Source organism: Felis catus, chromosome D4 (assembly GCF_018350175.1).
Source record: "Felis catus isolate Fca126 chromosome D4, F.catus_Fca126_mat1.0, whole genome shotgun sequence".
In the NCBI taxonomy this organism is placed as follows: Eukaryota; Metazoa; Chordata; class Mammalia; order Carnivora; family Felidae; genus Felis; species Felis catus.
Genome location: NC_058380.1, coordinates 1,515,877 through 1,529,827, shown reverse-complemented (window position 1 = coordinate 1,529,827; position 13,951 = coordinate 1,515,877). Strand labels below are relative to the sequence as shown.

Below are 13,951 nucleotides of genomic sequence, written 5' to 3'. Positions count from 1 at the left end.
CCCTGCATGGGGAACGCTGCCCCGTGCCCTGCTCCGGGGCTCCGGGTGGCCGTGCTGCCCAAACACCCCCACGGTGCACCTGCTGCAGCTTCCTCGAGAGGCCAGTGGGCCACCATTGGGGCCCCTGTGCTAGATGACGAGGAAGGCCACCTCCCCAGCTGGGGGCCCACCCTGGCCGCAGGCCCAGCATCCTGGGCTTTGTCATGGCCAAGAGGTGCCAGGACCAGCATGGCCCGGCCGCTTCAGGGTGGGCTTGGCAGCTCAGCCTGCAAGCACCCAGTGCCTCCTCCACGGCCTTTCTGGGGGGCTGGGAGCCAAGTCTCCAAGTTTTGGGGATGCAGAGCACGGCCACTTTCACAGGGACTGGCTTTCACCTGTGAGTGAAAGTGGGGTTCCCAGAGCTGCGCCCTCTTGGGTCAGGCCCTCCCGCCTCCCCTGAGGGCATCGGGACCTCTGGGTCCCTGGGGAGTGGTCACCAGCCAGTCCACTGAGCTCGCTCTGGGCATCTGGAGGACGAGGGTGTCAGGTGAGATGCTGTCCCCGGGAGGGAAGGGGCTTGGAAAAGTGCAAACACCGAGGGCCAGGAAGACAGCATTCTTCAAACCCCCCAAGCGGGGCTATATGGAGGCTTCCCACACTGCATGGAAAGGGCACAGAAGGAGCCCAGCAAGGTAGGGGACGGATGTCTCCATAGCAGGACAACCTGAATGCTGCCTGCGGACAGGTTCTAGCCCCCCAGGAGGACACACCAGGGCCCTCACGGGGCAGGATGGCACGGAACTCTCCCAGCAGGTTCCAACACACATGAGCACCTCCAGCATCCCAAACACACACAGGAGAGGCCGAGCCCCGTCTCCATCGGCCCTGCAAGTCCACCACCCCCACCCACACGCCCACAAATGGCTCCCCGGGGCTGGCAGCCTCTGCTCTCCCTCCCAGCCGTCACACCACTGCCCTCCCCGGCCCAGGCTCCACCCTGCGCAGGGCCAGGGGTCCTGAGCAAGGTGGCATCTCGAGGTGGGTCTGGCCCTGGTTCGTGGCAGTCAGCCCTAGACCTCCCCCATGAGTCCCCTCCTGGCATGGGATGAGGACAGAAACAAGGGGGCCTGCCATGGCTTCTACCCGCTCACAGCTGTTCAAAGTCAAAACCACCACTCCATACCGGGTTCTGCCTTTTCCTCGGCTTCTTCCCTGGAGCTGCCTCAGCAAAGACCCCAGACCCAAAAAACAGGACAGGAGCAGCTCTTCCTGACAGAAAGCTCGGGGGGCAGCTCACCCAAGAAGACGCATGCTGGGAAACAAGTAACCGCAGGGGCGCCAGGGCGGCTCAGTAGGTTCAGCATCTGACTTCGGCTCAGGTCATGATCCCGCGCGTAGTGAGTTCGAGCCCCGCGTCGGGCTCTGTGCTGACAGCTCAGAGCCTGGAGCCTGCTTCCGAATCTGGGTCTCCCTCTCTCCCTGCCCCTCCTCCACTCACACTCTCTCTCAAGATAAATAAACGTGAATAGATGTTCATGTTTATTTATAGAAATAAAGATGAAATAGGTCCAACTGAAAAGCTCCTCCTACTCTGACCTTAGGTCACTCTCCTCCTGGCCCACAGACAATGTGGGACATGCAAGGGCTGATTTAAAACTCCGAGCAGGAGGACCCCCAGCTGCAGAGCAGCGTCAGCTTCTCGGACTGGAACCGACCGAGACCACGCTGGCCATGCCCTCCACCTGTCTGGCGAGGCTCGTATCCGCAGGCACTGCCCAATGGCCCCCTTCGGGTCACATCCCCATAGGCCTCGAAACCCCCATGTCTTCCCTCAAGTGGAGCTGCTGCCCGGCAGGATATAAGTGTCAGGACCTGACAGAGGGAGCCTGCTGTCCCCCAACGCTGGTGGCATGTGCCCTCAGGTCCCCTCACAGGAGGGGCTCAGATTGGGCAGGGCCCTGGGGGCCGCAGGCCCTGGGGGTCACGTCAGCAGTGGGGGTGCCGGAGGGGCGGAGACACCCCAGAGTCAGGGTCCGGGAGAGAGTGAGAGTGCGGTGGGGAAACCCTCAAACCCAGACTCCACAAAGCCTGTGAAATGGGCCAGGGCAGAATGGTCTCTAGCCTCTGGCAATCTTATTCCCCACGTACCTTATCTCAGATTAGAAGAAGCAATGTTATGGGGCATCTGGGTGGTTCAGTCAGTTAAGCGTCCAACTTGGGCTCAGGTCATGATCTCATGGTTCCTGAGTTCGAGCCCTGTGTCGGGTTCTGTGCCGACAGCTCAGAGCCTAGAGCCTGCTTCAGATTCTGTGCCTCCCTGTCTCTCTGCCCCTCCCCTGCTCATGCTCTGTCTCTCTCTCAAAAATGAAAACACATTAAAAAATAAGTTAAAAAAAAAAGAAGCAATATTATGATCCTAGAAAACAAGTTGGGAAGTGCAGAAAAGTATAAAAAAGCAGCAGGAAGAAAACTCTCTTAACCCGTTTGGCACGTTGGCCTATTTATCACACTATGTAGGCAAGCCTGAATCCTGCTTTTATTCCTGGGTAGCAGCATAAACATTTCCCGGTGACCATCACTGCTGATGACTGTGTGTGTGTGTGTGTGTGTGTGTGTGTGTGTGTGTGTGTGCGTGCGTGCGCGCGCTACAATGTACCTCATTGCCTAAGAGTCCAGGGTTCTTGACAGATTAAAGGAACATTCACAACGTCTCTCTACGCGCTCCGAAACCTGTTCCACTGGATTTGCAACAGATCCTCCAGATAAAGGGCATGGTCCCTTTAAAAGTCAGAAGCAGGTTTTGGAGTCTACTCCAGCAGTTTCTAGGGAAACCAATTGTGTGCAGATGTAGAGCCAGTGCCCCTGTCGGAATCTCTGGGAATTGCAACCTTCCCTCTCGTAACCTCTCAGAGACCCACAAGGTGGCTGGGAAGACAAGTTTGACCAGACAGCAAAAGCAGTCAAGGTCATATTAACAGAAATATGACTCTAGACCAAGGGAGGTGAGGCCTGTCCTCAGTCCCCACCCACTGCACCCCTGAGGGCATCAGCCTGGAGGGTGTGTGGGGTGCTCTGGTGCAAGGTGCGTGGTTCCCAGGGCTGTGTCTCTGGAAGGAACAGAGACTGGTGCACCACGAGGTCCTGTCCTGCTGGAACATTCTCAGATCTGTTCTTTGCCATTTTTTTTAAACCATAAATGCCAAGAAATGCAAAGATTAGGATATGGAAACCCGGAGGGCCTTGTCCCAGACCCCCAGGGGCCACGACAGTGGTGTGTGGGGCCTGGAGTAGGGACTCCAAACCAGACCTCCAGACATACAGCAGCAGCAGTTAGCATGGCCTGAGGGCTGTGAGCTCAGAAAGGGGCACTGGCCGGGCTTGGCCACCTGCAGCCTAGTGGTGTGCTTGGAACACTAAGCATCAGTGTCGTCCCCGTAATCGGGGACCCCGCCTGGCACCCGGAGCGCTTCCAAGAACCGCAGCCCTCACTGCGCAGGGCGCACTGGACCTGGCGAACTCATACGGATGGACCCCCAGCGAGCACAGAGGCAGGAGCACGCACTCCTGCCTCGTCAGTGACTTCCACCCCAGACAGCACACTTCCGGGAAGGCCTCAAGGATTCCCTCGCTTTGGAAGGTAAGAAGGGCAGGCTGCCAAGTGCCGTGGGCTATCTCTGCAAGAGGCTTTTCCACTGCTAACTAGCAGTGCTCCCTGCGGGTGGTGGCTGCACACTCCCCACGGCAAGCACCCTCCGGCACAACGGGGGCAGGGACCCCACAGGAGCTGGAAAGTGAACCCCAATCCCAGAGTGCCCAGAGGGAGACATCCGGCTGGCCCCGTCACCCCTCCCCCTCGGGCCTCTGGCGGCCGCCAGCTCCAGAGGAGGCTGGCAACCCTGGCTCCTGACCCACAAAGGGGCCTCTGGGAGGCGGCCAGGTCCCTGGGTCACACAGAGGCCCTGCGTAGGGGGCTCTGGCCAGATAACCTGGACAGGCATCCAGCTGCCTCCTCCCGCCCCACATGGGCTCAGGGGCCCTTCCCCGAGGTCAACACCAACCAAGGGCCCGGGCCCTTCGCAAGGACGCCCAGGATCTGGAAACACCACTGGCTGAAAGAAGAGGCAGATGGTCCCCCCCCACCGTGGGAAAGAGGGGCTTGGGGCCCCTCTACTCACACACCTGCCCAGAGGCAGAGCCTGAGGCCCAGGCTGCTCTCTTGGTTGGCCCTCCGAGGACAGGACAGTCCGTAGACCAGTCTAATTACATCCTTCTTTTCTAAACAGCAGATCGAAACCCCACAACAAGTTTGGGAACTGGAAGAACCCCTGAAGGGGAAGCATCAGGACCCTGCGCCCTTGGGCCAGTGCCCCACGGACTGCCGTGGTCAGGCTGCCCTCTGGGGGGGGGAGGGAGGGCACAGCAGGGGGAGGTGAGGCGTGGCTCCTCGATGGTGCACCAGCCATAAAAAGTCTTTGGTGTCAGGATCACAGCACAGAGGGGTCAGTCTGAGAAGCCAGCTTGGGAACAAGGGGCTGAGGAGATTGGACGGTGGGGAGGACCAGGACAGAGGTCGCTGCCCAGGGAGCTGTGACCGGGGCACGGCAGTGACGTGAGGTGCTGACGGTCATGGAAACTGAGTCAGGGGCATGCACAAATGCTGCCGTGTCTGCAATTCTTCCGTAAACCTAAAACAAGTGTAAAATAAAGTTTACAGGGGGGAAAAAAGCAAACTGCCTGACCTCACACCAGCCCCGAAAAGGACAGGGAAGGGGATATTTAGTAACCCTCTGCCAGCCCTGGAGGCCCGCGGCCTACGGAGCAGGAGGCAGCCGCGGACGGCACCCCCATCCACCCGAGGAAGCAGCCTCTCATTTCACTTCTCAGGCCCGACCTGCTCTCTCTGACGTCGTCCGAAAGCACGCGGCTACTTAGGAAACCCCACAGGTGCAGGGTGGACAGTGGGCCCCACCACCGGCAGCCGCGGGAGCCAGGACAGTCCCTGCACAAAACGGGAGCTCAAGCTGAGAAGCGAGCTGACAGCCAACCAGGAGGCCAGCAGCGGGAGGCAGACGGGACGCAGCCCGGAGGTCACAGGGCATGAGAGGTGGGGGGCGGGGGGGCAGTGAAACACAGTGCTGCACAGACAGGAGTCTCTCCCGAGTTCCGCACCAGAAGTTGGAATCAGGCTGGGTCCGGGGAGAAGACGGGCTTTTTGTGACCAATTCTCACTCGCTCTCCATCTGAACAGACCAGGCGCTAGCACTCCGTCCCGCTACCCATTCGTGCGCAAACAAAAGCAGTTGTCCCTTATCCCGGTAATACATTCGAGAAAAGTCAGAAGCTCGGACTCCCATCTGATGATGGCAGATACACCCACAGAAGTTCAGCTGCCTCCCGCCCCGCCCCTGGGCACCACGGTGCCCCCCAAGCCATGCCCCAAACCTGCCAGTGGGCGCCCGGGGGTGCTGCTCCACCCGTGCTCAGGGCCCAGGCCGGCCAATGCTGCCCCAGTGCCACGCTGTCCCCGATGCGTCCTGTCTGGGGTCGGTTTCAGTTACCTGGAAGTCTCTTCTCAGCCTGACCCCAGCTCTGCCTGCCTCCTTTCCCCAGCTGTCGCTCGGCACTTGCGGTGGGGACCACAGGGCACGCTCCATCCCACCACCGCCCACCTCCCAGTGTCCATGGAGGAAACGCAGCAGGCAGGGCAGTGGGCAGGGCAGTGGGCAGGGCAGGGAGGAGGGCAGGGAGCAGGGCAGACCGTGCTCCCGCCAGTCCCTCACCCACCCCTGAGGGGAACCCCGCTGGTCACTGCTGGCATCGCCTGGGGGGCCCCACAGAAATTTCAGTCTGGGGAGAGGAGTAGGGAGAGGACACGGCAGGGCTGGGAGGGGGCCCAGCGGACGCCCCACTGCCCCAGGTCAGTCAGAAAGCACCTGTACCTGTCCTCTGAGGCGGGAGCCAGGTGCACCGTGCCCAGCTGCGGCTCAGGGAAGGGGAAGAGATGTGGCAGGGCCCCTAGACACGCGGTCCCACCTCTGTCTCATGCACCCCCGGGCCGGGGCAGGTCACTCATGCGTCCACCTCCACATCCTGGGCCTGGGACCAAAACATAAACACCTGCCGCCTGCACGGACAGGGGCCCAGGCTGCCGGGGACAGGGACACTGGAGAGGTCCCACCCACACCTGGACCAGGCCAGGCCTGTTACACGGGCATCTAGAGCATCCAGACCAGGATCCACGGCTCACCCTGACCCAGTGCCGTGACACCAAACAGCAGCTCACGCTTTCACTCTCCAGAGCCTGGATGGAGCTCAGGGCAGGAGCAGTGCCTGGGAAACTCCGACCTTACCGAGGCTCAGGCAGGGTGACAGGCCCAGACGGGTCCACTGTTCAGTCTCCAAACACAGCTTCTGTCATCTGTGGCCCCACTGCTCTCCCTTTCCCTCCCCCATTGGTCCCCCATCCCTCCCCCCAGGATCCCCCTCCCTCCAGGGCCCCTAGCCCCCTGCCCCACCCCCACGCCCCTGCAGCTGGCTCTCTCCCTCCTGCCCCTCCACCCACAGCCTGAAGCACTGGGACAGAACCTGGTGAACCAGATGTACATCAGGGAACATCCCGATCTGTCCTGATCCTACTGTGTTGAGGATGAAGTGGGAACTCGCACCCCCGGCCCACATGCCAGGGCGCCTCCCCACCAACCTTCCCCTCCCGCACAGGCACTCTGGGTGCCCCAGCATGAGGGTGCCTGGCGCTGCCTGAGGTGCTCACGGACGACTAGACAGCTGCCCCGCTTGGCGGGCAAGGAGCCACCCCAGCGCCCAGCACCTAGCCACGAGTGTCTGAGCCACCTCGCTGCCTGTGGCAAAAAACTACTGGCTTTCACTGGCTGCAGCGCAGAGGGGGCTGGGTGGTCCTCTCCCAGCAAGGGGAAGGAAACGCCCTCACCTCCCGCATGCCACTGTCACAAGCCTCCATCAGGAACAGCCGCTGGGAGACTCACACTGTGTACTAGATGTAAACTCCCAACAGGTTTAGTGCGAACCCAGCTCGGCTCCAGCAGGCCCCACACCGCTGCCTCCCCAAAGGTCTGGGGAGCTCTCAGGAGCGCCCCACCCCCACCCCACGCCCTCCCCAGCCCTGTTCATCCGGGAGGCACACTGGATCAGGCAACAGTTTCTGGATTTTTCCAGGATGCCCAGTGTCATCCTGCAAGACCCCAGGCCTCAGTCACTCCTGCGCGAGCCATCTCTCCAGCCCCTGGCGGGTCAGCCCAGAGGATGGTGAGGTGGGGCCTGGACAGTGACAGCCCTGTGCCTCCCAGGGATGTGCTAATACTCCCCTGAAGCATGTTCTCGCAGCCCTCCCGCTCAGCCCGGCTTCCCGAGATTCATACCCAGGCTGTGGCTTGACGGGGTTTCTAAGGGGAGGCAAAAATGATGGCCAAAGTGGCAGAGTTACAGGAGGAGCTCCAGGTGTCAGCTGGCATCCCCAGTGAGGTGCACTTTGGTCTGGGGGTCATGGATCAGCAAACGGAATACTGTTCAGGCGTCAGTACAACCCACGGACAGCAATCTAGATTCAACACAATCGCTATCAAAATCCCAACAGGAGTTTCCGAAGAAACGGAGAAGCCAATCCTTAAATTCAGTCAGAATTGCAAGGAACCCTGAAAAGTTGAAACAACATCTTAAAAAGAAAAAGGTGGAGGTGTCACATTTTCTGGTTTCAAAACTTCCAACAAAGCTACAGTCATTGACACAGCGTGGCAGTGGTGTAGGGGAGACGGGAGGACCATGGAATGGAATAGAGTCCAGAAATAAACACTCCCGTACACAGTCAAATGATTTTCAACAAGGTTACCAAGACGCTCAGTAGGGGAAGAACAGCCTTTAAACAATAAGTCAGGGGCAACCGGATAGCCACTTGCAAACCAATGCAGCTGGATCCCTACCTCAAATCATATATTAAAAAATAACTGAATCAAAAACCAAAGATGAGAGCTAAAATTCTAAAACTCTTAGAAGAAATCAAAGGGGCAGATCTTCACGACCTTGGATTTGACAGTGGATTTGTAGATATGACACCAAAAGCACAAGCAACAGAAGAGAAAGTCAAACTGGAAGTCATCAGGACGAAAACTTTTGTGCGTCAATGGACGTTACCACAAAAGTGAAAAGACAGTCCACGGAAGGGGAAAATATCGGCAAATTGTGTATCTGGTAAGTGTCCAAAATATATAAAGCACTCTCACAATTCAACAATAAAGGGACAAATTACCCAATTTAAATATGGGCAAAGCGTTTCAACAGACATTGCTCCAAAGATGGCTTAACCACTTTCAACGCCATCAGCCTTTAGGAAAATGTATATCAAAGCAATAATGAGATCCTACTCCACACCCCTTAGGACACCCATGATTTGAAAAGTGGAAAATAACAGGTGTTAGCGAAGATGAAGTGCTATCAGACGGCTCCCACATTGGCGGTGGGAACGTAAAATGGTGCAGCCGCTGTGGAAAACAGCTTGTGGTTAGTTAAAAAGTTAAACACAGAATAACCATATGACACGGCAATTCCCGAAAGAAATGAAAACAGGTCTTCCAACAAATATTTGTCCTCGAGCGTTCACAGCGGCACGACTGACAAACAGGTGGGAAAACCCCAAATGTGCAGGCAGCTGAATGCACAAACGGACGTGGTATGTCCACCCAATGGAGCAGTATTCGGCCATAAAAAAACCATGTTCCGATACCTGCCGCAGCCCGGATGGACCTAAAGACATTGTGCTGAGTGGAGGAAGCCACACACAAAAGTTACATATCGTATGATCCCACTTATCAGAAACGTCCAGAATAGTTACATCCATCAGGACACAGAAAACACATGGCTGTCCAGGACTGGGGCCGGGGGCGGGGGGAGAGGGTGGTATATGGGGCTGGGGGCTGTTGTTTGATGGGTTCAGAGTATCCTTTCATGTGATGAAAATGTGTGGGAACCACAGAAGTGACTATTGCACACTATTCTGAACGCACTAAATGCCACAAACTGTGCACTTTAAAATGATTATTGTGGTGCCCAGTGGCTCAATCAGTTAAGAGTATGACTCTTGATTTTGGCTCAGGTCATGATCTCACGGTTCATGAGTTCGAGCCCCATGTCAGGCTTTGTGCTAACAGCCCAGAAGCTGTTTGGGATTCTCTCTGTCTCTCTCTCAGTCTCTCTCTGTCCTTCTCCCACGAGCATATGCACACCTACTCTCTCTCTCTCAAAATAAACATTTAAAAATAAATGGGGCGCCTGGGTGGCGCAGTCGGTTAAGCGTCCGACTTCAGCCAGGTCGCGATCTCGCGGTCCGTGAGTTCGAGCCCCGCGTCAGGCTCTGGGCTGATGGCTCGGAGCCTGGAGCCTGTTTCCGATTCTGTGTCTCCCTCTCTCTCTGCCCCTCCCCCGTTCATGCTCTGTCTCTCTCTGTCCCAAAAATAAATAAACGTTGACAAAAAAATATTTAAAAATTAAATTAAATTAAATTAAAATAAAATAATAAAATAAAATAAATAAGTTATTGCCACCATATATAAATTTCACTCCCAACTTTTAAGAAAAGGTAAAAGTCTGGTTTCTCCATTCGCCGGGACAAACACCACAAGGACCTTCAGTCCTTACGCTCTGAGGTCAAAGCCAATCACTGGCCGGAACTCTGTTCTCCTGCAGATGACCCAGCACTTTGCGGGAAAGTGAACAGACTCAGAGCCAAGCCCCGTTCCAGAATGCGGGGTTAGGGTCACCCAGCACCAAACCAAAAAGCTGAGGACCAAGACAGGCAGGAAAGAAGACGGAGCAAGGGGGAGAGCGGCCGAGATGGAGATGCGGCTCCGAGCGGGCCGGGTGGGGCAGACGCCCAGATGCAGAGGGCGCAGCACAGAGCCCAGCGTCCCCACCTGACACCACAAGCGGCTTCCCGCTGGCAAAGGCGTCTCCACCCTTGCTGTGTCTGCGAAGCCGCCGACAGGCACGGGGGCGCCGGTGCCTGGAGTTTGTTCAGGCCCTTGAGCCAGAGTGACTGAGGCCGAACGTGTCCACCTGCCGCGTGTGAGGAGCCCAGAGTCCCCTCCCCGCTTGAAGGGAGAGGGCGAGGTGGCCGGCCCAGCGACCAGCCAGGTCACTGTGGGAACCACCAGAGATCTAACCCTGACGCCATAGAGGCCAGCGTGAGGGTCAGCCCCGTAGCCACGGCAGCCGTTCAGAAGCCAACCGAGGGGCTGGCTTCCCCCACACCAGGACTTTCAGGAGCTCACTCTCCCAGCACACTCCATCGGGGGACGTTATTTCCTGGCCAACTCTCGCCCTCGGTCCCCTTGTTCTTTTGGAATAAAGTCCTGCCACATGGCCAGGTGCTATGTGCACAGAGGCGAGGGGATGGCCCAGGAGAGAGGGTGTCTCGGGGGAGAAGGCTGGGTCCACACCAAGCCCCCGAAACCCTGGCCCGATCTCAGGCCACCTGCGGCCGGGCCTGAATCCCAGCGACCCCGATGAACGCGGCTGCGGTCCAGAGGCTCACGGCACGCCCTCCTCCAGCCTACGGCTTCTAGCAACGCGTGCACTCTGGCCACTACAGTGAGCCCGACTCCGTGTCACCCCCTTAGGCCTGAGGGACGGGGCCTCCGCTCTGCCCTCTAGACGCTGGCAGCATACTGCCCCCACCTGCTTGGGGTTCTTAAACGCACACAGTGGGAATTCCTTGTTCCAAGATGATTAATCGTCTCCCCAACCGTGTCAAACACACCGCGACTCCATCTCCACGTGCATGGCCCCTTCCCCTGTACTTGGGAATCCCCAGATCAAGGACTTAATTGTAGAGGCTGCGACGCTGAAGCTCGATGCCCGGTGGGCCCTCCTTTCCCTCCACGTGCACATGTTCCGCTGGCCGTGCTCAGGGTCACCAGGCACCCGTGGAGGCCGTGGACCCCCAGGTGTGGCTCTGCCCCAAAAAGCTTACGGCTGGGTGGGAGGGGGGCATGGCAAGAGCTCATGCTCCCAACCAGCCCCGGGGAGGTGAGCACAGAGACAGGGACCCTGCGAGGAGGAACCCAGTCAGACAGACGGACAAGCAGGAATCCGAGATCCACTCCAGAACCCACAGCAGCCCCACCCCCACCTGCCCACCACCCCTCACCTGGAAGTGGCTCTGGGCCCTGCCCTTGTCCCCCGCATCTCCCTGACAGCCAGAGGAGCCCATCACATTCCCCTCCACTCCTCCGCTCCCCCTCCAGGACAGACAGGCCCCCTGGCCGTCCCTGATGCGGACTCCTCGCCCGCTCTTGCCCCCACAGTGCTGCCTCGGGACTGGACAGGGTCCCCCAGGGTGGCACGGATCTCCTCATCTACAGGTCTGACTTTGGTCGAGGAAACCCCGCAAGAGGAGACGGATCTGCCTTGTGACCCCAGGAGCCTCTGCGGCCAGCACGGCACCCCGTGAAGAACGCACGCCCAGAAACATTTACCAAGAAGTCAGCGAAACTTCCGTCACCAAAGCACTCGCACTGCACCTCCAGCTTTCGAGCGCCTTAAAATCAATTTTGCCAATTACGTCTCCAAAGCCCCTTGGAGTCGACAGAACAGGCAACTGAAAGGGCACCAGGAAGCTCTAGAATGCCTGATACCTTAATAGAATCTTCCCTACTGCCCAGAGACAGAGACTCCTCACACCAGGGTGGTGACAAGGTGAGACGCTGGGTGGCTCCTACTGCGACACGCGCCTCCCTGTGGGCAGGGGTGGAGGACACTGGCTCTGCGGCACCTGAATTGAGGAGGAAGGCCCCCGGTGCCCATGGGTTGCCACCCTCCCTACCGGACACACAGACAAGACAGTTCGGAAGGTGGACGGCCACACGCTCCGTCCCTCCCTAGGCAAAGCCACCTTAGGTGCCAGCGGTGAAGGCCAGCCGGGCTGCCGAGGTGCCCCAGCCCCGGAGATGGGGTGCAACACGGGCTCCCGCTCTCCTGGCTGCCTGTGCTTCCAGCCCAGCACAGCAGAGAGGGCTGCTGGGGAGCAAACACACCGGGAGAGGGTTCTGCCCCTAAAATGCAGCCGTCCCAACCACATCTTCACCCACCAACCCCGCTGGAGTCCTCCCAGCAAATCCTGAGCCACTGTGAGCGTGTGCACCCTCAGAGACCCTTCCCAGTCCTACCAAAATAAGGTGCTCAGGAGGGACGTGACGGATCACAGGTGGGACAAGTTGGAGCCTGTTAGTTTAACGGTTATGTTTATTTTTACATGCACCGTCTACGACAAGTTATACTGATGCGCTATTTCAGGGAATGATACGAGGTTTCCTTCTGAAAGAAACAGGAGAGTGAAATACACCGCGGGGTCCTGGAGCAGAAAAGGGACAGTACAGGGAAAAACCTGCTGAGGTCTGTGCTATGGCTCACAGCACCGCCCCTGTGTTTCTGCCTCAGTTTCCATTCTTGCAGCATGGTCTGGTGAGATGCTGACTCCAGAGGAGTCAGTGTGACTGGTGAACAGCCACTGAACCAGTTTTGTAACTCTTTAAGTCTAAAATTCTCTAAAATAAAAAGTTATAAAGTATTCAAACTTTTAAAAAAATGAGCTGTTGAATACAAAGTAAACAAGGATACAGGGGACATTGGATCTGAAAAGTCTTGGGTCAGCCCCAAAGCACCTGGGGGTGGGGAAGCACAGGGCTCATGTCACACACCTTCCCGTTAAAGCCGAGGGGGTCGGTGCAGGGGCAGGGAGAAAGGGTGCCCAGGGCTGTGAGGCCCATCCCAACCCTAACGTTCCCCATCCGGGCTCCTGCCCTGAGCCACCTGGGAATGCTACAGCTCAGGGCTCACTCTTGCAAGGGGCCCTCAATCACATGCACAGAAAATGTGCCCACGGCAGGGAAAGCAGAGCCCCTTTCAGATGCCAGGGCCGCCCTATGTGGGTGGAGAGGAGTCTGGGCTGAGGGAAGGACCTGTACTCATGTTGGGTCAAATCAAGGACCTCCAGAGACAAATGGGCGATGAGGAGAGATGTCCCCAAATGTCCCCTTTAAGGTGTCAGGATGCATCCCTCTCCCCAGCTCTGCCCTGGCCAGTCCAGCAAATGCCACCCACCAGGCATGCCAGCCCTCAGCTTCTCCCCTGCCTGCCCCTCACTCCTAGGGTTCCCCCCCCCCCCCCCATCTCAGAGCCTAGCTCAGAACTGGCCTGCCTTCCTCCTTCCCGACCTTTGGCCCCTGGGCAGCCAAAGGTCCTTCCAGGCCTTCCCCAAGCCTGGGCACCCAGGGAGCTCAGCAGGCCCTGGGTGGGGCGGGGGAGGAGAGAGAGTGCCCTCCACATCCAGGGCGCTCAGGGTCAGCTTCTCAGCATGTCTGGAACTGAGGAGCCCTGAAGGATCAGATGGCAGCTCTCACCCTTGGTCCGGCCATGAACTTGCAGAGGATGCCAGTTGGTGGGTGTGCATAGCAGCAACTTGCACACACACCGTTCTGGGGAGTCCACTGTTTGCACCCCGGGGCAGGGGCTCTGCTGCCCTGGGCATCCACAGGAAGGCAGCCCCGGAGGCCCAGGGGATTTCAGTGGTGTCCCTGCCCCATAGAGTCCCGCCCCCTCCTCACTGGGGTCCCTGTCACAGGCACTGGGCTGGGACCCTGGCTGGGCGCTGACCAACCTGAACAGGTCCTGTCACATCCGGCTGCTTGGCTCCCCAACATCCACCCTTAAAATGAGCGGGAGGTTCTCCTCTTTGGGGGATCAGGGACCAGCCGCCACCACACACTCCCCCCCCCCCCATGCCCCCTGCCCTGCTCCTGGTCTGAGGCGGTATCCAGGAGGGCAACCGGGTCTTGCCCAGGCCCAAACACGTGAGAACCTGTTGGAGCAGTTCGGACACCGCAATCACCATCTCTTCCTCCTCCCCATCTACTTCTGGGTGGGAAGGGGCCTCGCTTTGAAAACTAGG

The 13,951-nt window shown here is 58.3% G+C and overlaps 1 protein-coding gene across 4 annotated transcripts in view; it reads right to left on the bottom strand.

The window, feature by feature from the left end:
- PHF2 (PHD finger protein 2) overlaps positions 1-13,951 on the bottom strand; it is an 84,566-nt gene that overhangs the window by 61,937 nt on the left and 8,678 nt on the right. The window contains exon 1 of one of the 4 annotated variants that reach the window (XM_045042943.1): positions 13,404-13,654. The exons of 2 other annotated variants lie outside the window; for them this stretch is intronic. In XM_045042943.1, the coding sequence (XP_044898878.1) occupies positions 13,404-13,531 (128 nt within the window). In that variant the 5' untranslated portion in view covers positions 13,532-13,654. Of the gene's footprint in view, positions 1-13,403; positions 13,655-13,951 lie in introns of those variants that run through there. One more of the 4 variants, XM_045042940.1, reaches the window with a different exon arrangement.